The following is a 26,081-nucleotide window of genomic DNA, read 5'->3' as shown; positions in this document are numbered from 1 at the left end:
CGTAGGGACAGGCAGGTGTATTTCTGATCTTTAGAGACATGAAAAATCAGTCTCAGAGATTACATGACAGTTGCCAGTTAGAGCTGGTGGTAAGTGAGGGAATGAGGATTCAAACCCTGGTCTGACCCTAAAGCCCCTGCTGGTCCACCACAGTTCACTGTGTTAAGGATCCAGTGTTCACTGCCGTGGGTTGGGTCACTGCTATAGCATAGGTTCAGTCCCTGACTTAATACCGCTCAAGAGTGAGCAGGATGAGGAAGGGGTGATGTGGACTGGGGAGGCGACTTCCTGAGGCCCCATCTGCTCCTCCGCAACCACACACCTCCCACCCAGTTCTGAGCCTCCATGTACTTCCTTAACAGCCAGATGGGTAGTTTTGAACTCCTTTTTTATTGAAATATAAAAAGTGCAAAGGTGAAATACATGATTGGTGCCAAGGAAGTCACTAAGTGTGAATGTGAACACTTGATTCACAGTATGAGCCCCCTACCCCGGGGTAAAGACCAGTGGGGGGAGGGGCGGAGAGACCAAATAGATCCACGAAGCTCCCCAGTAAGTGGGGTTGTGAGTGACACCTGATATACCAAGGAAGGCAGAAAGCAGAAGCCCGGGCCTGGACTGGAGACAAAGGGACTGATGGGGAACCAGCAGCCATGCCAGGCCCCAAATCCTGACATGCTAGTGCCCTGGGGAGAGAGCCCAGTGAGGTCAAGGCCCAGGCCACACCTGGTTCACAAATGGGGCAGGGCTGGTCAGTGAGGACCCCCATGGTACAGGCTCTGTGGCAATGGGGTTCACCAGGAAGGGACACAGCTGGAAAGAGGGCTATCCATCATCATCAGAGTCGGGAAGAAGTTGCTAGAACTTACCACCAGGGGCTGATCTAACTAGCAGAGTCTCTGCCCAGTCCCTCCAGGGGTTCACAACTGGACTAAGGAGCCACCACAGATCCTGAGGCACTGAGTCACCCCAGGCCAGAGCAGGGACCTGTGTGACTCCACAACTGACATGGCTAAGGATCTGCCCAAGTCATGGGGAGGGGCGGCAATGCTTGGGGGCAGGGCAGGGACTGCTTGTCACTGGTCTGACCACACTTAGGGGGCTGGCAGGGGTGGGAGTGCGGTGTCTATTTCGAATGGATGCTGGGACTCAGCCCCATCATCCAAGCTGCCAGTCCTTGCAGAACCAGGGGGTTAGGACACCCTGGGAGCAGTACCACTTGGGAAAGGCTGACCCAGGATGTGTGGAAGAGAAGGCAGACACGGGAAGCTGACTCCAGCCTGTTGTCCACTAGCTGCAGAAGTACCAAAGGCTGAGCCACCGGGGGTAGGACAGGAGCAGAGTGCCTGCAACCAGGCCTTCACCCAGACAGAGAGGAGCCTCAGCCAGGCCAGCCCAAGCCACCTCAGCCTTTCATTTCCCAGAATCAGGAAGGGGAGGACCAGCCCAGCCGGCAGTGATTTTGGCATCTCCAGTTGCCAAGGAAAGAGGCAGGAGAAGGCAGGTAAGCGGCTGCTGGGGCCAGTCCTCCCGCATGAAGAGCCAAGCCAGCTCCGCAGAACCCGGCAGGAGTCGGGGGTCCAAGGAGGCAGTGAGAAGTATAAGGCGAAGAAAAACGTCTTGTGGTTACAGCGAGGCCTCCAGGGCCAGTGAGGGGGCCAGACAGGATGGGGAGTAGGAGCTGTCTGGCTGGCTGACTCCAGCTTCTATCTCTGGGGGAGCCCCGGGCTCCTGTACCGCTGAAGCCAGGAGGAAGAGTCCAAACTGGGGCGATCAGAGAAGGGAGCGGGTGGGGCAGGGCTCAGAGCCCCTTGGCGTCAGGGCTAGGAAACAACTCCCCTTGATGATCCAGGAGGAACTTGGTGAAGGTGTTGATGGGATTGATGGCCTTGAGGGTGATGGCAGCATCCTTGGCCCACAGCAGGTTAGGGCCGAAGACGACAGCCAGATTAGTGTTGGTCATCTTGTTCTGGTCACAGAGGGCAGAAATCTGTGGAGGGAATCACGGAGCTGCAGCAGGAGCCACAGATCCTGCCTCCCATGCCCGGCAACCACACCCAGGGGCAGCAGCATGGCAGCTCCTCCTCTCTCCCCTGGGTCTCACCTGCACCAGGAAGGCAGTGAGGAAACGCAGCACCAGGTAGTTCTCCTCAGGCAGTGTCTGGAAGACCTGCAGTGTCGCCTGCACTCTCTGGCTCTCATCAATGCCTAAGAGGAACGGGGGCCAGGTCACAGGGGCCCACGGCCAGGCTGGTGTGGGAGACCCCAGCCAGGCTTTCTTTGGAGGATAGGCCATCCCCACCCTGCAGAAGCAGCGCAGAGCTGGGGAGGGGGAAAGGGGCACTCACTGAGGAAGCCCACAACGTGGGAGTAGAGGTCAAAGGTGAGCAGGGGCTCAGGAAGCTCCCGGAGGAAGGTCTTGAGAATGACTGCTGGCAGGTGCAACTCATTGTATTGGTCAAAGTCCACAGGCAGCCCTGGGGGCAGGAGGGGAGGAAGGATGGAGAGAAGCTGGGCCCAGCCTGGTTACCAGCAGGCCCAAGGCCTGACCTCACCCTCGGCCACAGGCCACCTCCTACCGAGACAGGGACACAGGTTCAGGCCGTCTGGGGAGCAGAGCCCCGAGCACACACCAGTTATTCCTTGCCTCTAAATGAACCTGCACCTAGACTCTGGGAGCCTGACCTACAAGGAAGCAGGCCTGGGATCACCAGGCAGAAGTGAGACTTGTGTCATTATACCAAATACCACTGAAACCTGACACAGACACACACATACACGTAGTTTGTCCCCCGGCCACTCACCCATGTTGTACTTCTGCTGCACTTCCCGTACAACTTGAGTGTTGGCTGACCTCCGGAAAATCCCCTCGGTGGTGAGAGCTGGGGAACGGTGGGGCCTGGTGAGTCTCGGAGCTCTGGGGCAACGGGTGGACCCCCCCACCCATTCTGTGTCTCTGGGTTCTGGTCAGGGTCAGTGTGGGTGGTGCTGCATATGAGACCTTGCCCAGCCCTGCCGGGAAGCTTCCCTAGGGGAGCTGGGAGATGTGCTGAGGTGGGCAGGGGACACCCAGCACTCACCGTGGGCCTGCAGGTAGGCAACGGTCTCCCGCAGCACAAGTGGAATGGGCTCCTGGTCTGGGTTCTTCTCCCGGAGGCTGTGGGCACAAGGCAGTGAGGGGTCTGCGGCCCTCCGTAGCCCCAGGCATCAGCACTGCCCACCTCTTGAGTACTCACTGCTGCAAGGAGACCCCGAACTGCTGGTTGGGCAGAGGGGGCCGTGGTGGCATGGGCTTGGGGGCTGTCGCAGGGCTCTTCTGTGTGGATTTGAGGAAGTCATCATACCTGCAGGGCAGAGGGGAGGTCAGACCCTCTACCCAGCTCTGCAGTCCCTATGGCAACTCTTATTTGTTAGGCACTTACTGTGCTATGGGTTACCTCACTCAGTCCTCCTGCCAACCCCACTTGACACATGAGCAAGTGAAGACTTTAAAGAGATGCTGTTACACAACTTTTAAGTGACAGCCATGGGATTTGACTTGCTCTCTCTGACCCTGTGTGCTATCTCCGACTTATTATATCTCTCCCGCTGGGTATCCTGGGGTTCTCAAGGCTGCTTCTCCCCTTGTCTGGCACGTCCTACCCCCCAGACTTGGTATGCATGTACGATGTGCCCCGCGGGCACACACAGCCCCCATCCCAGCCTCACTTGAGAACTTGGCGAGGGATCCCCAGTTGCTCCAGCTTCACGTGCTCGCTCAGCTCACTCAGATAATTCACATAGAAGATCTTCTGCCCAAACTTGAAGCTGCCAATGGAGGAAAGGGTATGGGTCTGGGGTGGGCCCGTTTCAACAGGCCTCCACTGGCCCCCTCACCAGCCCACCCAGAACAGACAGAGGCCCAGCCCCAAGCTGGTCTGTCCCCGGGATGCTTGGCCTCCTTGGCTGCCTACTTGGGAGTTCAAGGGGATGCCGGGGGAACAGTGCTCCGCCCTAGGCCCGCTTACCTAATGATGGGCTTAAAGAGGATGAGCAGGGTCTTGATGAACATGGTGGGGTGCACGATGTACAGGGCCTTGATGTTCTTCTTGTACCTGCAGAGGCAGAACAGGACCTCGGGAGTGGGCCTGGTAGGAGAGGCACAGAGCTAGGCTCTAGATGTCCACTTACTGATCTGATGACTCATGGTAGGCCTGCCAGCTAAGTGCCATTGTTGGCCTGTTTTACAGACTAATAAACAGTGGCTCAGAGAAGTAACATGAAAGGTCACAGAGTGAGTAAGCAGAGAAATTGGGATTTAAGCCCAGGCCATTCTGACCTGAGATCGGTAGTATTTAGTTTACCCAGGAGAGGGCCCCTGCTTCCCCCTGGCATGGAATATGCTCCTTCCCAAGCAGAGGGCAGCCACGAGCCTGGCAGAGCTGCTGACCCCCAGGCCCTGGAGCCCACACAGAACCCAACCCACTTGCGGTCAAATTCCCGGTAGGCGTCCCGGAGCCAGCTGAGGGAGGGCTTGTTGTCGCTGGTCAGGCCATGGTGCAGGTAGAGCAGCGTGTAGTCACTCTCCACGTACTGGTCCAGGGTGTGCTTCAGGTACCTGCGAGAGAAAGGCCTGCTGGGGCCTGCCCTGTATGCAAGTGGGCCCCACTGAGACAGAACTGGTACCCCAGGAATCCTCTCCTCATGTCACAGCCCCCCCACCCCCACCCCCAGCCCCTTTCCTGCACTGTCTGTCCTGGCTGCAAAATCAGTCACCATGTGGTGGTGAAGGAGCAACCAGGCAGTGGCTGGGCTGGCGGAGGAATAGTAACAGCTCTTGGTTTTGAGTACTGACTAGAAGCCAGGAGACCAGAACTCTAACTGGAGCCAGCTCACATACTGCAGTAAAAACAGGAATACCACTTCCCTTCCAGGTTTGCCTTGAGTCAATAATGATGATGTGGCATGGGTTAAAAATCTGACTGCTGGGACTTCCCATCATGGCTCGGCAGGAACAAATCTGACTAGTATCCATGAGGACACAGGTTCGAACCCTGGCCTTGCTCAGTAGGTTAAGGATCTGGCATTGCTGTGAGCTGTGGTTCAGGTTACAGATGAGACTCGGATCCTGGGTTGCTGTGGCTGTGTTGTAGTCTGGCAGCTACAACTCCAATTCTGACCCCTAGCCTGGGAACCTCCATATGCCACAGACTTGGCCATAAAAAGCAAACAAACAAACAAACAAACAAACTGACTGCTGTGGCTTGGGTCACTAAGGAGGCACAGGTTTGATCCCCAGTCTGGCACAATGAACTGAAGGACCCTGCAGTGCCACAGCTGCAGCTCAGATTCAGTCCCCAGGCTGGGAATTTCCAAATGCTGTAGATACAGCCATGAAAGAAAAGAAAAGAAAAGAAAAAAGAAAGAAAAAGAAAGTCACCATTTGTCAATATTAAGCTTTTAGTGTCTACCAAGAACTTTGCATACAATATCTTATGCTTTTCTCATAACAATCAAGGCTGATATTATCCCATTCTTACAAGTGAGGGCAGTGAGGCTCAGAGAGGTCACAGGCTTATCTAAGATCACACATCTTGTGGTAGAGCTGTAGAGGTAAACTGTCTAACTCAAATATTGCCTTGTTGGATTTCCCATAGTGGCTCAGCCGAAATGAATCTAACTATCATCCATGAGGATGCAGGTTCAATCCCTGGCCTTGCTCAGTGGGTTAAGGATCCAGCATTGCCTTGAGCTGTGGTGTAGGTCGCAGATGTGGCTCGAATCCTACGTGGCTGTGGCTGTGGCTGTGGCTGTGAGCTACAGCTCCAATTCGACCCCTAGCCTGGGAATCTCCATATGCCGCGGGTACAGCCCTAAAAAGCAAAAAAAAAAAAAAAAAAAAAAAAAGGCATTTTGCAATTATAAAATAGCAAAAATTATAGTGCAAATATACTCCTTTGTTGGGTGTTATGACCTTTTGGAAGGCAATAAAGTGATGTTATCAGAAGTTATAAAATGCTAATACTATTTGACCTGGTAAAAATATGTCCAGGAATTTATCCTAAGGAAATAATCAGAGATGAATAGAAATGTGGCTGTTCATTGTAGCCTGTTTTATAATGGGGGGAAATTTTTGAGCAGCAGGCTAACTGTCCAACAATAGGGAATTGGTTAAATAAATCACAGGACATCTATAAATGGAACACTCACAGGATGTTTCTGTAGACAGAACCAATCTGTGAAGCTGGATGTGAGAATAGTGGTTACCCTTCAGGGTAGACACTGGATGAGCAGAGGGAGGTTTGTGGGTGTAGATGACATGGGTGTCTTTTATTTTGCTTTTTAGTTTTTTGAAAATTCATCAACTAGTATACAGAATGTATTCCCTTTTCTGGATACATACAGATCAATAAAACGTTTTTTAAAAGATGCCCTTGAAGAATGTTTAATGCTCAGCAGATAAAAACATTATGTAAGACACAAAACTGACTACAGAGTTCTATATATGTTACAGCAAAAAATAGGAAGTGAATATACTAAAATATTAAGTGTTTTTCTCTGGTGAGTTTATGAGAGACTTTGTTTATCACTGTCTATATTTCTTCTTTGTAGCTATCAACATTTTTCTAAATTCCTTTTTTTTTTTTTCTTTTTGTCTTTTTGCCTTTTCTAGGGTCGCTTCCCTCGGCATGTGGAGGTTCCCAGGCTAGGGGTCTAATCGGAGATGTAGCCACCGGCCTACACCACAGCCACAGCAACGCCAGATCCGAGCCATGTCTGCGGCCTATACCACAGCTCATGGCAACGCTGGATCCTTAACCCACTGAGCAAGGCCAGGGATCTAACCCACAACCTCATGGTTCCTAGTCGGATTTGTTAACCACTGCGCCATGATGAGAACTCCTCTAAATTCTTGAAATTTGAAAACAATGGCATTTCAAATATATTCTCTTATCTAATGCCCACAACAACCCTGTAAGGGGAGTGCAATTATTTTTCCAGGGTTCAGGAGAGACCTGATCCTGAGCACATGGCTAGTAAGAGGCAGAGTTGAAGTTTAACTGGTCTTCTGCATCTAAGCTTTAGGCACTCTCTCAACCCCCTAGATCTGGCTGGACAACTGAGATAATCTGCCAGAGAGCAAGAGTACAGGACTGATACCTGATGAAAGCACCTCCCCGCTGGGCTGGGCGGGGGCGGGAAGGTTCCGCCCGCCTGGGAGGGAATGGAGGACGGACAGGATGGACGACGGAGGGCTTCTTGAAGGCAGATGAAGCCCCAGAGCTGGGCACCCTCCCTCAGCAAGCTCTCTCCTGAAACCCTCTGATTTCCTCCCACTCAGAGCATCATCTGGCCAGGAGTCTGTCACCTGCCTTCCCAATGCTGTGATAAAACCAGACAGGGCATGTGACTCAGCCTCCCACTGGCTGGGCTCCTTGGCCAGCTCCTGGCTGGGCCCCGTGATGGGCCTGGACAAGGCTCTGCCTGCCGGCAGGGCTATAAAACAACAGGAAGGGGGCTCAGGAGGCCGGAGACAGAGAATTCACACGAGGCTGGAGCAGCTCCTGCCTGGCCCTGGCTCAAGAGACTTCGAAGACTCTGCACTCAGGCCCTCCCCTTCTACTGCTATGTCCCTGGCCTGTCCCTGACCCCACCGCAGCCCCTCCACATACAACCACTCAGGTTCCCAAAGAGCTGCTATGGGTAGGGCAGATATTTCCAATTGGAGACAGTGCTTTAAAGTGGTCAGGAAAGGAGTGCAAGACGGAAACTGCACACGTGCTAAGGAGTCTCAGGCGAAGGCCAGTTGTGCTCTGCCTCCACGGGTCCCTCCAGTGCTGTGGGCTGAGCGCTGGCCCAGTGGTGGCTCAACAATGAACGTTTATCAGAACAGAGTCTGTAAATCCTACTTTCAGTCAGCCTTCAGACTTGCGTCAGGAGATATCTAGGACCAACCAGAGCTACTGTGTTCATTTGGCTCTCTCAACCTGGACAGGCACAGAAGTTGTTGGACCAGATTTGGCGCAAAATAACACTAATTACTGGTGCAAATGATGAACAACTGCAACTGCCTCAGAAGCACCACATTATTATCATAATCAGCCCTCATATTTGGACAACGTTTAACTTTTTGAAGCATTTTCACATGCAGTATCTCATTGCTATGAGGAAAGAGGGCTGTATTATTATTTTTTGACCACACCCACAGCATGCAGAAGTTCCTGGGCCAGGGACTGAACCCATACCACAGCAGCAACCGAAGCCACAGTGTGACAACCCATCCAGCCACCAGGAAACTCTAAGAGGGCTGTATTATTATTTCCTAAGAAAAGTGAAGATAAAGAGCTTAAAGACGTGAAGACACTTGCCAAGGTCACAAGGATGGTTTCTAGGACTAGAACCAGGTCTGACTCCTAACCCAGCGCTCTCTTCCCAGTGTAAAGGGGCTCCCTCAGCAGAAAAGGGGGGCCTTGAGGGAGGTGGCTTGGTAACTCCAGGGCAGGAAGAGACAGTAAGGAAAATGGCACCAGGCTGGAGTGAGAATCTGGGCACAGGTCCTCCCACTTCCCATGGTACTCACCCCAGGAGCTTGCTGTGGTCCAGCTGGTGACTTGGGGGCATTCGGCAGGCACTAAACACAATGATCTTCCGCCCATACTTGTCATCTCCTAGGTGTGGATAAAGATGGGGTACAGTGGTTGGAAGATAAGCCAAAGGAAGTTGGGTGAGGATCTGCAAGGGTCAGGCCTGGAGACCTGTACCATTCAGCATTGGGGCCAGAGTGGCCTATGCAGACGAACCCCAGGCAGCTGCCTGCATTCAACGGTGTGTCTCTGAACAAAGAGCAACAGGTGCTATCACAGTACCAAGCCGGGGCATAAAAAAAACCAACAAGACTCTTATCCGGTGGCACAACAGGATCAGCAGCATCTCTGGCCTGGTACAGTGGGTTAAAGATCTGGTGTTGCTGCAGCTGTAGGTTGTAACTGCAGCTTGGATCTGATCCCTGGCCTGGGAACTCCATATAGCTTGGGGCAGCCAAACAATGAAAAAATAGAATAAAAATATTACTTAAAAAAAAATCACACCTGGTAGAAACAACCCAAATATCCATCCATGGATGGGTGGATAAAGAAAAAAATGGCATATCTGTGCAATGGAAAATTGGCTGGCTATAAAAAGGAGTGGAATGGGGGGGAGAGATAAATTAGGAGTTTGGGACTAACATATATATGCTACATAAAATAGATAGTCAACAAAGACCCACTGTATAGCATAGGAGCTCTACTCAATATTCTATAATAACCTATATAGGAAAAGAATCTGAAAAAGGATAGATATATATATAACTGTATCACTTTGCTTTATACCTGAAACTAACACAACATTGTAAATCAACTTTACTCCAATATAAGAGTTCCTGTCGTGGTGCAGCGGAAACGAATCTGACTTGCATCCATGAGGACACAGGTTCGATCCCTGGCCTCGCTCAGTGGGTTAAGGATATGGTATTACTGTGAGCTGTGGTATAGGTCACAGATGCGGCTCGGATCTGGCGTTGCTGTGGCTGTGGCACAGGCCAGTGGCTACAGCTCTGATTAGACCCCTAGCCTGGGAACCTCCATGTGCCTCAGGTGTGGCCCTAAAAAGATTTTTAAAAACCCCCAAAAACCTTTATCCAATATAAAATAAAAAATTTAAACAATAAGAAATAATTTTAAAATACATGCTATTTTTTTTGTTTTAATCTTTTATTTATTTATTTATTTTTGTCTTCACCCATAGCATGTGGAAGTTTCTGGGTCAGGGATCGAACTTACACCACAGCAGTGACCCAAGCCATAGCAGTGACAACTCTGGATCTTTAACCTGCTGAGCCACCAGGGAACTCCTTATATGCTATTTTTTTTTTTTTTAAAGGAGTTCCTTGGTAGCTCAACAAGTTGAGGATCCAGTGTTGTCCCTGCTGTGGCTCTGTTTACTGCTATGGAGCAGCTTCAGTTCCTGGCCTTGGGATTTCCACAGGCCAAGGACACAGCCAAAAAAATAATAATAATAATAAAAAGAAAAAAGGAATGAAGTAATGAAACATGGCACATTGTGACTGAACCTTGAAAACATGATGCTAGGTGAAAGCAGCTGAACACAAAAGGCTATATATTGTACGGTTCCATTTATATAAGCTATTTAGGTAAATCTTTAGTGACAGAAAACAAATTAGCAGTTCTAGGTGCTGGAAGGAAGGGAGAATAGGGAGTGATGCTTATGATTACGAGGGGTATAGATGAAATCATGGAACTAGATAGAGGCAGTGGTTGTACAACACTGTCAGACAGAACTTCCTCTAGACAATTCTGCTGTCCTCCTCTAGGCTAATTCGTTGAGTCTTCAAGACTTATCCCAGCTCCTCCTTCAACTAACCAGCTGGGTTAGATGTCCCTTTTCACAGCTCCCAGCGTGAACCATCACCCAGCTCTGTCACAGCACTTTGACTCCCCTGTCTAAGTGTTTATGTGTCTGTCTCCTCTAGTGGCTGTGACTCGAAGACAGGGACTGTGTCTCCTCCATCTCTGAGTGTCTAATGCTTGTCCAGAGCCCAGCACGTGGCAGATATTCAATAAACACGTAGCCTGCACGAAGTCGCAAGTCAACATTACAGATTACACATGGTCTGTTTCTGAGTCTGCTCACAACAATATCTGGGTTAGGAAAATGCTTTGGATAGTTTCCCAAAGCCTGGGGTGGAATTTCTCCAGACCGAAGCAGAGAACCCTTTCCCAAGTACGTCTGAGGAGGAGAAGGTACAGCTCCACCCAGCAGGATGAGATGTCACCTGCTCCCCTTCACACCCTGACCCAGACCTTAGGTGTCTGGGTTCCTTCCAGGTCAGCGAGGGATCGCTCGGCAGCCTGCTCTGATTCACTTCCCAGAGGCTCCAACAGAAGGACGAGCAGACAGGCAAGGGGTGGGGACGAAGCCCAGCCTGGTATGTGATCTGGAGTTTCAGAAATCCCTGAGCCTTCTACCACGAGCCTGCAAGGGGGGGGACATCATCTGCCTACTCCCTGCCAAGCAGAGGAAACACCCAGGGCATCAGGAAAAGTGCCAGGAGGAGCAGGAAGGATCCTAAAAACTTCTTTTCATTGCTACCCTCCAACAGTAAGGCCTCATTGGCAGGCAAATTTGAGGACATAGGGCAGGAAGCCTGAGCTCACAGGGCTCTGGGATTTAGAGCTGGTAACTCGTTAAACAGGCAACTTGGGTCAGGGGCCAGGGGCCTGGGGTTCCAGGGCTCAGCTGCTGCAGGACCTTCTACTTGGGAAACTCGGGGTTCTCAACCAGGGCTCCACCAATGCCGTGATGTGAAAAATATTACAAGCTCATGCACATTTTCTGGGGAAGAGGTCCACAGCTTTCATAGTCTCAGAGGACTCCTGACCAGTTTGAAGAATTTCACTGGACTGCACACTCCTTGAAGGAAGGTATGAGTGTCTTCCCTCAATGAATGCTTGATGCTGGCTCCTGGGCTTGTTCCAGAGTAGGTGTTTTATAAATGCATGCCGAGGTCAGCTTTCCCTGATTATCAGGAAGTCGTCCTGCTGCTCTAGCAGCATTTTTTTTTTTTTTTTTTTTTTTTTTTTTGTCTTTTTGCCTTTTCTAGGGCTGCTGCAGTGGCATGTGGAGATTCCCGGGCTAGGGGTCGAATCTGAGCTGTAGCCATTAGCCTACACCACAGCCACAACAACAACGCAGGATCTGAGTTGCATCTGCAATTTATACCACAGCTCACGGCAACGCCGGATCCTTAACCCACTGAGCAAGGCCAGGGATCAAACCCACAACCTTATGGTTCCTAGTCGGATTCGTTAACCACTGCACCACGACAGGATCTCCTCTAGCTGCATTTCTATTCTTAATAAACTCTTCTTTCTTTTCACCCCCCAAGAAGTAAATAAAAAAATACATGCCGAGTGAAATCAGGATGGGGATTGGAGGCAAGAAGGGGATCAGGGAGAGCTGGATGGCAAGGAATGAGATACAGGCACACCCCCACTGCCCAAGTCCTTGAGTGGCTCAGGCATTGCCAGAAGGCAGGGTGACTGCTCCTTTAAGAAGCAGATGTAGGGACTTTCCATTGTGGCTCAGTAGGTTAAGAATCCAACTAATATTCATAAGGATGTGGGGTCTGCTCCCAGGCCTTGCTCAGCGGGTTACGGATCTGGTGTTGCTGTGAGCTGTGGTGTAGGTCACAGATGCAGCTCAGATCCTGTGTGGCTGTTGCTATGGTGTAGGCCAGCAGCGGCATCTCTGATTTGACCCCTAGCCTGGGAACTTCCATATGCCAAGGGTGTGGCCCTAAAAAGCAAGAAAGAAGCAGGTGTAAAAAGGCCTGGGACTCCCCTCCTGATCTCAGAAGAGAACAGATTTCTGCACTGGAGATTGCAGGAAGGGAAGGAGCTGGCGGCACTGGTGTCTTCAGAGCCCTGGGGGAGAGGTCTCAAAAGGGAGGCGCAGAGTTTGAGGAAAGCACCAGAAAAAGACCAGCTGCCTGAGACTGAAGCCTCTGCATTCCCCAGATAGCGATCAGGAACTTCCCAGGGGAACCTGGGTATTAATCAGCAACAGCGCCACTCCCAGCAGGCACTGCGACCTGCCAGACCAGGCCAACCACGGGGGGTGGGGGCTGGGGCAAATGGCTGGGGCTGCTCATACATTTGTTAAATGTTACATTGTCAGGAATGTTGCAAGCCAGTTGACATCATTGTTGGTAGCTTAAAATCTGCTGTTGATAAGCTTAAAATCTGCTGTTGATAGTTAGAAATCACAAAAGCTACAAATGCTACAAATAATGGTCTTTTCTTTTTTTCCTTTCTAGAGGGCCAACTGTTGAACATTTACTAGCACACCACTGGAAAGAACCCACGTGGACCAAGTCAAAGTTGACCAGGGAGCATGGCAGCCACTGTAAGGAGAACAGAGGCTACAGAGGAGCTGGGGACATAACCCATCCTCCCTTCCAACACAGGCTCTTTTCTCTGGCTTCTAAGACCAGGAAACTGGCCTCCCAGAATGTCACCATAGTCACATCAAGCTCCTCGTGCTATGGCACTGCCGATCCAAACTCTTTGCAGCAGTCAGAGGCACACCCCCGGGGAACACGCACTCAGGCCAGGCCATTGCTCACAGCCAGCCCTGCACCCCCGTGGACAAGGACCATCCCCCGGCCACACCCCTCCCTTGAGCTCCTTTCCCTTTAGGCTCTGGAAGTGTCTGCACACAGCCCCCACCCCGTCAAACCTCCCATGAATTCCCTGCTATTTCCAGCTCCCAAGTACCGCCAGCTCCCAGATCCCTGGAGTGGGGCTGCAATTAGGCCAGCCCCACCTCGCCTCCACCAAGAGCCCTTCCTGATCCACAGCCCAGAGAGGCCAAGCACAGAGAGCCAGGAACACACCTACCTGGCTGGGCCCCCTCAGGCACCTCACACCCTGGAGAAACAGAAACGTGTTGCAGCTCTGCTTACAGGAATCACCTGGTGGAGATGGGGGGCTGTCTCCCCTGCTCTGCCTTGAGACTTGGCCACATAAGCCAGGAGGACTTCAGGATAGAGACGCCTTCACATCAGACACTCCCCAAGCCCCAGTCAGGTCCATCTCTGGGTGGGAGGTAAGTTCTGAACCTTCAGGTGACTCTCCTGCACTCAGGTCAGGACGAGGCCAAAAAAGAACTCTCAGCCTTGCCTCCATGGGGGTGAGAGAGGCCACAGCCAAGTCCTCCAACCCAGACCAGAACAGGCACCAGGACCACAGATGCCAAGGAAACACCTCTGACACTGGGACAACCCTCTCTGCCACGCCATTCCTCCCTGTGCCCAGCGTTCAGGAGAGACGCAGCCCCCTGCTGCTTCCCCCTGACCAGATGCCACCAGGGTCCCCTCAGCCAGCCAGCGCCTCACTGGGCTCCTGGCTCCCCTTGCACCCCAATGCCTCAGAGCAGGGCTGTATTGTCTTCCTTACTCACAGCTGCCTGGCCTCACCATTGAGGTCGGACAACCATGAGGGAAAAGACAAGGGACCCTGCAGTTCCAGTTTCCTCTTATAGCAGCAGGAGCCTCAGGCAGAACCCAGGTCATCAACATCTCTGCTACATTCTTGCTCCTGGAGGCTTCTGGGTCCTGCATCATGAACAGGAAAGGGGGAGCTCCCTGCGGCCAAGACCCAAGCGGGGGTCTGCACCCCTTCTTAGATGGTGGCACATCTGCTGGGAACCCGATGCTCTGGGAGGGGGGTGGGGTGTCACATGGTTCCTAGCTTTGGGAAGGAGGGGGCTCTGCCACTCCAGACTTCCTTGGAGGTGGGGTTTCTCAGGAATCCTGCGCCCCCCCCCAGGGACTGATGGGGTAGAAAAGCCATCCTGAGGGCAAAGGAAGGGAGGCTTTTTCAGGGCCAACTACATCCCTGACTGATGTTCGCTACTGTCATCCTCTCAGCAAACCTATGAGAAGAAATGAGCTCAGGGAGCAGAGCTGGAAGTCAAACCCAGGGCTCTCCCAGTGTCTCCCACACACCATCTGCCAGTGGAGATGACGACGAAGTCATAGGTCGAGATATGGCTGCAGCTGAACAGACCAAGTGGCTATCACAATGGAGTTTGTGTTTTTAAAGAATGGTGCATGGGAGTTCCCGGCGCGGCACAGAGGAAACGAATCCGACTAGGAACCATGAGGTTGCAGGTTCGATCCCTGGCCTTGCTCAGTGGGTTAAGGATCTGGCGTTGCTGTGAGCTGTGGTGTACACTGTGGTGTAGGTCGCAGACGTGGCTCGGATCCTGCGTTGCTGTGACTCTGGTATAGGCCGGCGGTTGCAGCTCCAAGTCGATCCCTAGCCTGGGAAGCTCCATATGCCACAGGTGCAGCCCTAGAAAGACAAAAAAGAAAGAAAAAATAAAAAATGGTACATGGAGCCTCAATACCCCTGCGGTCAGGGGCAGACGTGTCCCTCCCCTGCAGCCCCTTCCCCTAAGGCAGGAGGGGCTGGCTTCCCTAAGCCAGGAGAGCAGACTCTGAGGAAAAAGGTGTGATGCCGGGTGTGCTCACCTGCCACCTCCACAATCTGGTGCCGGGCGATGTCGTAATACGGGTCATCCCACTTCAGGTGCGTGACAGGTTCCGGGGAGCTGCTTTTGGAGTCATCTGAGGAACACAGCAGAATCAGTGCTGGCCCCACCATCGAGGTCAGACAACCATCAGGGACATGTTCCCCCTGAGACTTCCGCTCTGTGGCCTTCCTCTGAGTGGGGCTTGTGCTCCCAGCCCCAGCCTGGGGCTGACCTGTCACCCCCGCCCCCGTCCTGCCCTCCTGGGGTCTTTTCTGCCCTCCTGGGGTGTTCCTTCCACAGGAAGGGGGTCCTCTAGGGCACCTGTAGCTGCTGAGACCCAGCCGTGCCCACCTGATTTGGGAAAGTCGGGCATTTCATCTGAGGGCCAGTTCTTCTCGTCAATGGAGGCTAGCTTCAGCTGGTTCAGGGCCTGGCTGGTGTCATCCACGGTCAGGTCGTCCTGCAGCTCTGAGAGTGGGTCCATGGCCAAGCCTGACCCCTACAGCTTCACGCCACAAAATCTGAAGAGAACCCTGGGAGATAAGAGGCAGCTGGCAGGTCAGTGACGCACTCTTTTCACCTGTAACTTCTACAGCAAGCCCCCGGTGGCCACGCTTCTCTCCCAAGCTCCCTTGTCCCTGTTCCTCAACATTTCTCATCCTTGCCAAGAGCTCCACGTAGCTCCTGGCTTTCTTGGCACCACAGTTTTCTGGCACATGGCCAGAAGAGACAGCTGGGGCAGAGGATGGCACAGCTCAGTGCCCGCCCTCAGGCCCTCCAGCTGGATAGGGAAGATCTGTGCCAGGTTCCAGCTGCATGGTCAAGGGCCACACCCCTCTCCTCAGGGGTCAGAGAGCACAGAAGCCTCCCAGGCCCCAGCAGTGATGGGGTAGAGCCACCGCAAGAATCTAAGGAGCACAGGGCTGCTCTGAACCCATGTGTGGAAAAGGTTAGCTGTGGCCCTGGCTATTCCACCCCATGCTCCTGGCCCAGAGAAGGGGAGGTGGCCAGGGACCATGATGCCTCAGATAAAAGGCCATGGCCTGGGGGCCCAGCTGGGTTTGCCCCAGGACAGGAATGAGGAGCAGAAGATGGAATCTGCTTGCCTGCCACTGCAGATAATCTGCAGGCTCCTTAGCCCACTCTATTTTGTGGGGAGCTCCTGATGCTAGTTTCAGGATTGGGGGCAGGTAGGGTCTGGTCCTTTTTTTTTTGGCCACCCCTCAGCATATGGAGTCCCCAGATCAGGGATTAGATCTGAGCTGCAGTCTTTTTTTGCCATTTCTAGGGCCGCTCCCGCAGCATATGGAGGTTCCCAGGCTCAGGGTCAAATCAGAGCTGTAGCCGCCGGCTTACACCTGAGCCACAGCAACGCAGGATCCAAGCCACATCTGCAACCTACACCACAGCTCATGGCAACACTGCATCCTTAACCCATTGAGCAAGGCCAGGGATCAAACCCACAACGTCATGGTTCCTAGTTGGATTCGTTAACCACTGAGCCACAATGGGAAGTCCTGAGCCACAGTCTTGACCCAAGCCACTACTGCAACAATGCTGGATCTCCAATCCACTGTGCCAGGCTGGGGATTGAACCTGTATCCCAGTGCTCCCAAGATGCTGCCGATCCTGTTGCACCACAGCAGGAACTCCTGGGGGCTGGTGTTGAGGATGTGGCTGCGTGCAGCCTGGACATGGCAACTTCTGCCCTGTGTACTAACTAGAAGCCACTCTCCCTCCCTTCACAAGCTCACCATGTGTGAAGGAGGGGACTTTCAATTCAACCCACTTATCCAACCCCAGCAAAGAGGCTGCCCTACGTCTACTGCATTCCTGAAGCCCCAAAAATGACATATATGGTCAGAGAATCAGCAGGACAGATAAAGAGTACAGACAAGACCCAGGCGCAGGGAGGGAGAAGAGGGGAGAACTGTAGGCCCAGATCCAGACCCTGAACACCTCTGAGCGATGTGACAACCTCTGCACACATCACAGCCTGCCAAAGTCTCTGGATGGCAAACCGGCTCCCTATTTACCTAGCAACAACTTAGCAACAACTATCCTGTTACCAGGGCAACCACACTGATTCAGTGGCAAAAGCTGTTTCAAGCTCCTGAGCCAAAACTGAGCAGGCCAAACAGCCAAAAACAACAATTTCTTTTTCTTCCTCTTCCTCCCTGTGGCCTTATCTGCTACACTTATTCACTGCTTACCACCAAAACACAAGTTCCTTCCCCAAACATGAACATGTCCCTCTCCTGTTTGGGAATGCATTTCTCTCTCTCAGTGAGTGCTGCTATATGTCCCCTCACCCTAGCTCCCCATTCTGTTTCTTTTTTTTTTTAGAGCCGCACCTGCAGCATATGGAAGTTCCTAGGCTAGGGGGTTGAATGGGAGCTGTAGCCACCAGTCTACCCACAGCCACAGCAACGCAGGATCCGAGCAATGTCTGCGACCTACACCACAGCTCATGACAATGCTGGATCCTTAACCCACTGAGTGAGATCAGGGATCGAACCTGCATCCTCACAGCTGAGCCACACCTGAAGCAACCTTCAGTCTAGAGGAATCCACGCCTGATTCAGCCATAAGCTCCTCCCCACATTTAACCGGGAGGCTGTGAAGGCTCCCCCAAAGGGACCCCCAGCTGGGTGACAGGCACAAATTCAGTAACCCTCTCTGGACCTGAGCCTTCTCTCCATCCCTTCTGTTCAGTTACTGCCCAGACACCAAAAGCTCCTTCAGCCTTGCCCACAACTATTCCAGAAGTCTTTTTGCACACAGTGGGTGCTTGATGAAGTGACAAAAAAATAGAAAAAAGAAAAAAAAAAAAAGGCAGGGAATGAGATACACGGAGAACTGGATTATAGTCCTGACTGATTTGCAAAGATGCTGGGCAGTCCTTTTCCTATCTAGGCTTAAATTTCCTCATCTATCTCATCTATAGAAGTGAAGACTCCTCCCAGAAATATAATTCTCCAGCATTCTAAAATACTTGTGCTGAAGGGAACAACAGGATTAGAAGGGACAGCTGGGAGCTAAAGTATGTGTGAGGGAGGGAGAGGGACACTCTAAAAGGGAGACAAACTTGAACTCCACCTCTTCCAGTAACTCTTCTATTTTGTTAGTTCTTCCAGAACTGACCCCTCCCCCACCCTATACGCTCCTTTTCCAGCATAACTAATCACAGTTGCTTCCACCTCCCAGCCAGCCTGGCCTCTCTCACTACCCTCCAGCCCACAGCTGTTGCCCCTTGTGAGGCCAGAAGCTGAGCTCCCATTCAGTGGGAAGGGGGAGAGAAGCTAGTGCAGGGAACTTCTAACATAGAGTCACGGAAATGAAGTATCCTGGCTGCCTAAGACTCCTGTCACAGTCCTGCTTCACTCTGCAAAATATGTCTTACTCTCAAATTAACGTTTCTCTTCTCAGGAGATAAAATATGTACCTTTCCTAAATCCTTCAAGACTCACTTTAGGCAGAGGTTTTACCTTTGGGAAGTCCTGGAGTTCTCTGGAATTCTGATGAACTGTCTGGACTCATTCCCCAAAAATCAGCATACTCATGAAATCTTGCATGAAATTTTAAGGGGTTCACAGACCCTCTTAGAATCACTGTTTAAGAATCCCTGACCTGGAGTTCCCACTGTGGCGCAGTGGGTTAAGAACCTCACTGCAGGGGTTTGGATCGCTGTGAAGTTCTATCCCGGGTGGGAGCAGTTGGTTCAAGGATCTGGTGTTGCCACAGCACAGGTCAGCTACTGCTGGGATTCAATCCCTGGCCCATGGAACTTCCATGTGCTGCGGGTGTGACCATTAAAAACAAACAAACAGCCTTGACCTACTCAAAATTACATCTGGCACAGAGTAGATGCTCAGTCATTTGCTGAATTACTGAAGGAATCAATTTGTATCCTAAGAGGAAAAGGGAAGCAACCACGATGAACTGGATACAAATTATCTTTTCACATCAGCACCAGAGAAGTACAGTTCCAGAAATGTGAAGACCAGAAAAAATAAGAGTCATACAGTAAAGTCAAGATTTTAATCCATGTCTATCTAAGGTGGTCTCTTTGTGCAGGTCAATCCTTCAATACTTCTCTTAAGTGACTGTCATTCATATGATTCTCAAAGTTCTACAAAAGGGCAAAGTAAAGCTTCTCTAAACTCCTCCAAGGAGAACTGAAATAACTTGAAATCATATTCTCTGGAATTGTGATAGGCCTCCTAGTTAGGGCTCCAGAATTGCAAAAATGCAAACCCCACAATACAAAGCAAGCCTTTCAACTACAATCACGTTTGCATAAAGCCTCATGGTTCACAAAAACCGGATTGGGTGCTACAATCCTGTCTCACAGGTTAAGAAAGAGACATGAAAGCGTGGCCTAATAAGTAGCAAGGTGGAACACTTCGCCCGAATTTCTTGTTTTAGCACTTCCCCAGATCGGACGAGGGAGACTTCCCCTTCCCATGAGTTTACTCGATGACAGCGAGCGAGAGGCCAGGAAGAAGCCAGCAAAAGAAGCAAAGTCCTCTCGCTGCAGACCCGCGAGTGGGGCAGAATCCCGGCAGCGGGAAGGCCAGGTTCCCAGGCCCCATTCCACCCCTGCTCCCTTCCTCGGATCCGCTTGGATGCTCCCCATCCGGACCCCATCCCTTCAAATGACCTGGCCAGTCCTTTTCCTTCCCGCCCCGCCCCCAACCTCCCAGGCAGAACTTGCACCCCGCAGCTCACCGTGGTCGGGTACCGCTCCCTCTGCCACGCCTGTCAAAGATCGGCAAACATCCGGCTCCGAGGTGGAACGGGAACCGCCCCCTCCCTGTCTCTTCACTCCCAACCACTTCCGCCACACCTCCAACCCACTTCCGACCCGCTGCCCGGTCCAAACATGGCCTTTCCAGGATCCCCGCCCACTTCCTGTACGTGCTGCTCACGTGCCTCCTTGGCTGCGGTGGAGTAGAACCGTCCGATTCGTCCCTCCCAAAAGGAGGCCCTGGAACAGTTAGTTCCGATGTTCCGGGTACTCGAATCTCTGGTGGACCTCCGGAATCCTTAGCTCGTATTCTTCTCGGACAGAGATTCGCCTCACCAGAATTCCCAAACTCCTGGTCTTGTGCACCAGTTAAGGCTGACTCTTACGATTCGTTCCCGAGAGGAAATTTGGGTGTCAATGACTGTTTCCGGGAGGAGCCTAGAAGGTGACACTCACTTCCGGCGGAGGGAGGCTTTTCGATCCGGGATGGAGGAGGCGGAGGAGCTTCTCTCGGCGAAGGGAAGACTGCAGTTCGGTGAGCGGCCTGCGGTGTCTCCGACCCTCGGCTCAGATATTCCTGACGTTCTCTGGTCAACTCTTATCCCCCGACCCTTTTCCTCCCGAGCCTGGCATCCTCCTCCGGTGCCCTCAAAATCTCGGGGGCTTCTTTTAAGAGCCCTCGAAGTCCCTCAGGTCTTTTCGGGGCCCCTTAGAGTCTTTATATATCTCTCAGACTCTTGAGGCCTAGCTGGACCTAGGGTTTTCTCCCTCATCTTTCCCCACCCCACTACCTCTTGGGCGGCTTCCTCACTTCTTCACTGTCTTCCTCTCTCGCTGCAGTCCCCGGCCCACGCCTGGACCCGGACTCAGGATGGAGCCCTTCCGGAGAAGGCTGTGCACAGGGACCCAAAGATTTCCCAGCCAGACCGACCCGAGCCATCCTCGCTCTAAAGAGCCTCCCCCGGGGCTTGGCCCTAGGTCCCTCACTGACCGAGGAACAGCGCTTGGGGGTCTGGTGTGTCGGGGAACCCTTGCAGCCGGGACTGCTCTGGGGACCACTGGAAGAGGAGTCTGTCTCTAAGCAGAAGGGTGATGCAGCGGAAAGAGAGCAAAAAGAGGTATTAAGGGATCGGGCATCTCCCTTCCATGATTGAAAATTTAGTTCAGACATTTCTTGTTAGAAGATGCAGAGTATTTAAAGGGATAGGAGATGGTTTGGCCCCCTTCTGTCCAGGACTGTCTTTTCTCCTTCCTTGCAGTAATTAAGAGGTGCAAAAAATTGTTAAAAGCTGAATTAGTAGAGTGTTAGCAGTTACAAAAGTCAAGAACAAAGGTTTTGGGAATTAAAAAGCCCCTGGGATCAAATCTCAGCTTTGTCACTTAGCTGGTCAGATGGCATGTAAAATAAAGGAATGGCTCTTTATTTTAATCCTCCAGGATTATTTGGAGGGAAAGGTGAAACAGCACAGGTAAAAGATTTCATTGCATAACTCCTGAAAAAATTTTAAATTTGAGGTACCTCTTACTTCTGTTTGGTACTCATTGAAAGGAAGTAATATGTTCAATTCAGTAATTTTTCACACTTTGGGAGGGAGGTGTGGGGACAATTTTTTTTTTTTTGGCCTTTACTGAAGGAAAATTCAGACAGTGCAGTCTACAGAGAGGCAGAACCAGAGACCATTAACCTTCCAGGGGGCTTCATCTTAGGTCTGTGTTGGGAGCAATTTCATCAGGTGTTTTTTTTTTTTTTTTCTTTTACGGCCACACCTGTAGCAAATGGAAGTTCCCAGGCCAGGGGTTGAATCTGAGATGGAGCTGGGGCCTATGATACAGCCACAGCAATGGCAGCCCTGGATCCAAGTCCCATCTGCAAACTACGCAGCAGATTACCGCAACGCTGGATCCTTAAACCACTGAGCAAGGCCAGGGACCGAATCCTCATCTTTCAGAGACAATGTTGGGTCCTTAACCTGCTGAGCCACAATGGAAACTCCTTATATCAGGTTTTGTTTGTTTTGCCCTCAAACACATGAGAGAAGGACTTTTATTGGTTTATTTCAGGACGTGTCACTAGACCCATGGGGAGATGTGTGTGCTTGTGAGCAGAGTTCAGGCTGGATGAGGTAAGTTACAACAGAGTATGTTATGAAGATGCTCCCTTGAGGCTTTGTTTTGTGGCCTGGGTTGGAACCAGAGCTAACTGTAATTCCCCACCCAAGGGCCTTTTGCAGTGTGTGTTCAAAAGGCATAAGATCCGTTAAGACTCAGACTGCCCAGGAGCAGGGGCTTTTAGGCAGGGCCACTTGCTTCAAGAGGGTCTCCTGAGCCAGCTCTTGCTCTGCTTTGCAGTTTGGTGCAGCGGGGCAAGCTGGAGGGTGAGGGAAACGTGGCTCCCGTGTGGATCAGCGAGAGGCTCCACCTACAGGTGTACCGGGTTGTGCTGCCAGGTTTCGAGCTGCGGCTGTGGCCCCGGCCTCCCGCTGAGGGCCTGAGCCCCAACCAGTCCAGACTAGAGGAGGAGGCAAGCATGGCTGGGGTGACAGAAATGGAGTCTGTTGTACAACAGGAAGTAGCCACAGAGGAAGATGCAACAGAACCTTGCACAGGTATGTGTCAAATAAATGCTGACTTCCCAAATTATCACCTGTTGATTAGACAAAACAAAGCTTATGGCTCAAGAAAGGAAGGGAGAACAGTATTCTGAGGAGGAAAGGAAAGGCCTGGATATTTATTGAAATTTTGAAGGCTGGTATAAGATGGATTTTTCAGTGTGGCATGGGAGTGGGGCTTGATTAGGATTGAGTGAGAATCATGCCGTAATTCTTAGGATTCGTGGACACAGCGAGACTAGAATTTTTAGGGAAGAAGTTCAGAAAATTTTGGGGTATAAAATACCATTTGATGCTTTTTACTGAAGAACAGCGGGTCTTAGGATGAACAACATAGTTGACTCTTGAACAACACAGGGGTTAGGGACACCAGCCCTCTGGGCTGTCACAACTCCTGAGTGTGACTTGGAGTTGGCCCTTCACATCCAAGGTTCTATATCCATGGGCCCCATCTATAGATTCAACAGACCATGGTTGTAGAGTGCTGGGCTATTTCCTGTTGGGAAAAAACCCATATATAAGTGGACCCATGCAGTTCAAGCCTATGTTGGTTTAAGGGTAAACTGTATAGATATTTGCAAGTTGTATCTTCCTGAGTTGTTTCAAGGAATAAGAAGCCCGCATTGTGGAAGACAGCAAGCTAGAAATAAGGTTTCCAGTTTGTGTTCTTCTGTCTGGGCTGGGGCTGGGGGTTCTTTTATTTTCAGATGAGCTAAAGTGAGGAGGTGGTGGTCTCAGCTCATCCTGAGTGCATGTCTCCAGAGGGAGGGAGAATACGGGTCCTCTGGGATGGTCTTTCTCCAGGGATTATCCACATCGTTCAGAGTGCTGTGGTCTCCCGGGCAGCCTCCTCAGAAGGTACCTGAGACTGGACAGGAAGATAAAGGGAGTGTGTGGCTCATGTGCCGGGGGAGACGGCTGTCACTGTTCCCATGCAATTCAGGGGTTGAGGAGGAAGAGTCATGGGTTGCTGTAATTCTCTGGTGAGACCACTATGACCACATGCTGCTTCTCTACTAAGCCCAGTACCCCACTCTTGCCTAGCAGACCCTGGTGTCCAATCACCCCCCAACATCCAGGCAGAGAGTGTGGTGAGCTCCGGACTTCAGCCTCAAACCCAGGACCACGTTTCCAAGGAGAGCCAATCACTCGGCCCATTGCCTGAGGACGGCAGCGTAGATGAGGAGGTCCCACCCCAGACACAGATGTCACCTGGACCTCAGAGCACCTCCGCTCCCCAGCAGGGCCCTGAGAGCAGTGAGGCCACTTCCTCGTCTTCTGCCAGGGGCCCCCAGCTGCGTGCTCACCTGGGCAAGAGGTTACGAAGCCCCAGTGATCAGCGCCCACCCAGAGTGAAGACCTCAGAGCCTGGGGCCCAGCAGACTGGAGAGCAGCAGCACCCTGGCTTCCCTGCACACTTGCGGAGCCCTCCTGGCTGTGCAGGAGGCTCCCCAAAACAGGGGCGACGATACTGCTGTGGGGAGTGTGGCAAGGCCTTCCTGCAGCTGTGCCACCTGAAGAAGCATGCATTCGTGCACACAGGCCACAAGCCCTTCCTTTGCACTGAGTGTGGCAAGAGCTACAGCTCAGAGGAGAGCTTCAAAGCCCACATGCTGGGCCACCGTGGCGTGCGGCCCTTCCCCTGCCCACAGTGCGACAAGGCCTACGGCACCCGGAGAGACCTCAAAGAGCACCAGGTGGTGCATTCAGGGGCCCGGCCTTTCGCTTGTGACCAGTGTGGCAAGGCCTTCGCCCGCCGGCCCTCCCTGCGGCTGCATCGCAAGACACACCAGATGCCAACGGCCCCTGCCCCATGCCCCTGCCCCGTGTGTGGGCGGCCCCTGGCCAACCAGGGCTCCCTGCGGAACCACATGCGGCTCCATACAGGGGAGAAGCCCTTCCTGTGCCCACACTGCGGCCGGGCATTCCGCCAGCGGGGCAACCTGCGTGGGCACTTGCGGCTGCACACAGGGGAGCGCCCGTACCGCTGCCCGCACTGCGCCGAGGCCTTCCCCCAGCTGCCTGAACTGCGACGCCACCTCATCTCGCACACCGGCGAGGCCCACCTGTGCCCCGTGTGTGGGAAGGCCCTCCGAGACCCGCACACACTGCGCGCCCACGAGCGCCTGCATTCGGGGGAGAGGCCCTTCCCCTGCCCCCAGTGCGGCCGCGCCTACACACTGGCTACCAAGCTGAGGCGCCACCTCAAGTCCCACCTCGCCGACAAGCCCTACCGCTGCCCTACCTGTGGCATGGGCTACACCCTCCCCCAGAGCCTCAAGCGGCACCAGCTCAGTCACCAGCCTGGGGCACCCTCCAGCCCACCCTGTGAGCCGTCTGCCACTTCTGAGCCCACCATGGTGCTCCTGCAGACCGAGCCAGAGCTGCTGGATGCATGCAGCCAACGGGACAGCTCCTCAGCCCAGGATGTCTTCCAGGTCACCATTTCCGAGAGCCAGGATAAGTGCTTTGTGGTCCCGGAGGAGCCAGGCCCTGCCTCCAGCCTGGTGCTCATCCACAAGGACATGGGCTTCAGCGCCTGGGCGGAAGTGGTGGAGGTGGAAACGGGCAGCTGATGCCCCCCTACCCCCGCCCCGAGAGTGCTATATAAAGACTGGTGTTTCTGAGCTTGGGTGTCTGGAGCTTTCTCTTTGGGTTCCCTGTTGGAGACCAGTCGCTGAGAAGCAGGTCAGGGACATCCCTTATGAATGACCACATGGTTTCCCAAGACTAATAAGGTTAAACTATTTCTAGCCTCTTTTTACCAACTTCCTGTAGAGCTTGTTCTGCCCCCTCCCTGGGAAATTCCTCAGGGCCTTGTTCTTTAAACCTTGCGGAAGTGACCCTGCCCAGTGAGGTAGCCAGCTCGCTGGCAGCACCACTGCCCTGCTGGGGTGCTTAGGGCTGAAACAGTCACTCCCATCAAGCTCCCTGAGAGACAGGGAACCAAGCAGAATTTTTTTGAAGGTTAAGAGGCCAGAAACTCCACTCACAGCTCCCAAGTCTGTAAGTCAGGCTGTGGGTTATTTTGGCAGCTTTTCTCACCACCTAAGGGCTGTGATGTTGGTGTTTGTTCTGTCCTGAAGGACACCAGACCCACTGGAGGTGGCGAGGGCCAGGTTTGCACCTGCCCAGAAGCAGCCCTATAGCGGGAAGGAATGAACATGTGATTTGCATCACCTTTGGGCCTGACATGCTCTAGGTGCTGGGACAAAGCTGTGAACAAGACAGAGACAGCGCCCTTCACAGAGCTCAGGACCTGCGAGGGGCAGAAAGCACTGGATAAGCATTCGAAGAGGAGCAACCCCCTGCCCCCACCAGTGCTGTGAACATGTTTAATGGGATAGTTCAGCTTAGTCCAGGGCATCAGGGAGGGTATCCTGGAAGAACAATGATAATAAACAGGTTTTATGTAGGCCAGTCCTTTCTGTGAGTGTATATAATCCTTATAGCAATCCTGCCTGAGGCAGCGGGGTTATGAGGTGGCAGAGCTGAGATTCAGTCCCCTAGTCTAGAGCCAGGGTAAGGCTCCTCCGTACTCTGCTGCCTGGCATTTCAGCTGCAGGTTGATGGTTGAGTAGATACAGGGGACGTGAGGGCCTGGGCTCCAGCAGAGAGAATGAGGGCAGAGGGGTCAGGGCCAG

General features: G+C 52.5%; 2 protein-coding genes across 7 annotated transcripts; one reads left to right on the top strand and one right to left on the bottom strand.

Annotated features, from left to right (window-relative positions):
* On the bottom strand, window positions 372-20,268 carry ARHGAP1 (Rho GTPase activating protein 1). Of its 5 annotated transcripts, none has more exons than XM_013994368.2 (14): window positions 20,014-20,145; window positions 15,430-15,611; window positions 15,077-15,172; window positions 13,440-13,469; window positions 8,561-8,648; window positions 4,466-4,597; window positions 4,008-4,094; window positions 3,709-3,807; window positions 3,237-3,344; window positions 3,081-3,157; window positions 2,805-2,882; window positions 2,349-2,477; window positions 2,105-2,208; window positions 372-1,990 (listed from the first exon to the last, which is right to left on the bottom strand). In XM_013994368.2, exons 2-14 carry the CDS (start codon window positions 15,560-15,562, stop codon window positions 1,802-1,804), a joined length of 1,350 nt encoding a protein of 449 aa, XP_013849822.1. In that variant the 5' UTR covers window positions 15,563-15,611; window positions 20,014-20,145; the 3' UTR covers window positions 372-1,801. The 5 variants fall into 5 exon arrangements, with proteins under 5 accessions (XP_013849822.1, XP_005661009.1, XP_003122873.2 ...); XM_005660952.3 differs by lacking the exon at window positions 20,014-20,145 and adding an exon at window positions 19,810-19,953; XM_003122825.5 differs by lacking the exon at window positions 13,440-13,469 and having other exon boundaries at window positions 19,810-20,268.
* On the top strand, window positions 20,004-25,064 carry ZNF408 (zinc finger protein 408). 2 transcript variants are annotated; one of them, XM_003122824.6, is made up of 5 exons: window positions 20,004-20,363; window positions 20,669-20,946; window positions 21,890-21,951; window positions 22,178-22,434; window positions 23,485-25,064. In XM_003122824.6, the coding sequence occupies exons 1-5, from the start codon at window positions 20,246-20,248 to the stop codon at window positions 25,011-25,013; spliced, it is 2,244 nt and encodes a 747-aa protein (XP_003122872.3). In that variant the 5' UTR covers window positions 20,004-20,245; the 3' UTR covers window positions 25,014-25,064. The 2 variants fall into 2 exon arrangements, with proteins under 2 accessions (XP_003122872.3, XP_013849820.1); XM_013994366.2 differs by having other exon boundaries at window positions 20,216-20,363; window positions 23,482-25,064.

This window comes from Sus scrofa, chromosome 2 (assembly GCF_000003025.6).
Source record: "Sus scrofa isolate TJ Tabasco breed Duroc chromosome 2, Sscrofa11.1, whole genome shotgun sequence".
Classification (NCBI taxonomy): domain Eukaryota; kingdom Metazoa; phylum Chordata; class Mammalia; order Artiodactyla; family Suidae; genus Sus; species Sus scrofa.
The sequence above is the reverse complement of the archived record's forward strand: the minus strand, read 5'-3'. Positions and strand labels throughout refer to the sequence as shown.

Coding starts and splice junctions, on each gene's coding strand:
- ARHGAP1 (XM_013994368.2), bottom strand. CDS start 15,562: ATGGACCCACTCTCAGAGCTGCAGGACGACCTGACCGTGGATGACACC. Junction 15,173..15,429: donor GCCCGACTTTCCCAAATCAG/GTGGGCACGGCT, acceptor TGTGTTCCTCAG/ATGACTCCAAAAGCAGCTCC. Junction 2,478..2,804: donor GCAGCAGAAGTACAACATGG/GTGAGTGGCCGG, acceptor TCCTGCCCCCAG/GGCTGCCTGTGGACTTTGAC.
- ZNF408 (XM_013994366.2), top strand. CDS start 20,246: ATGACTGTTTCCGGGAGGAGCCTAGAAGGTGACACTCACTTCCGGCGG. Junction 20,947..21,889: donor CGGAAAGAGAGCAAAAAGAG/GTATTAAGGGAT, acceptor GGTTTATTTCAG/GACGTGTCACTAGACCCATG. Junction 21,952..22,177: donor CAGAGTTCAGGCTGGATGAG/GTAAGTTACAAC, acceptor TCTGCTTTGCAG/TTTGGTGCAGCGGGGCAAGC.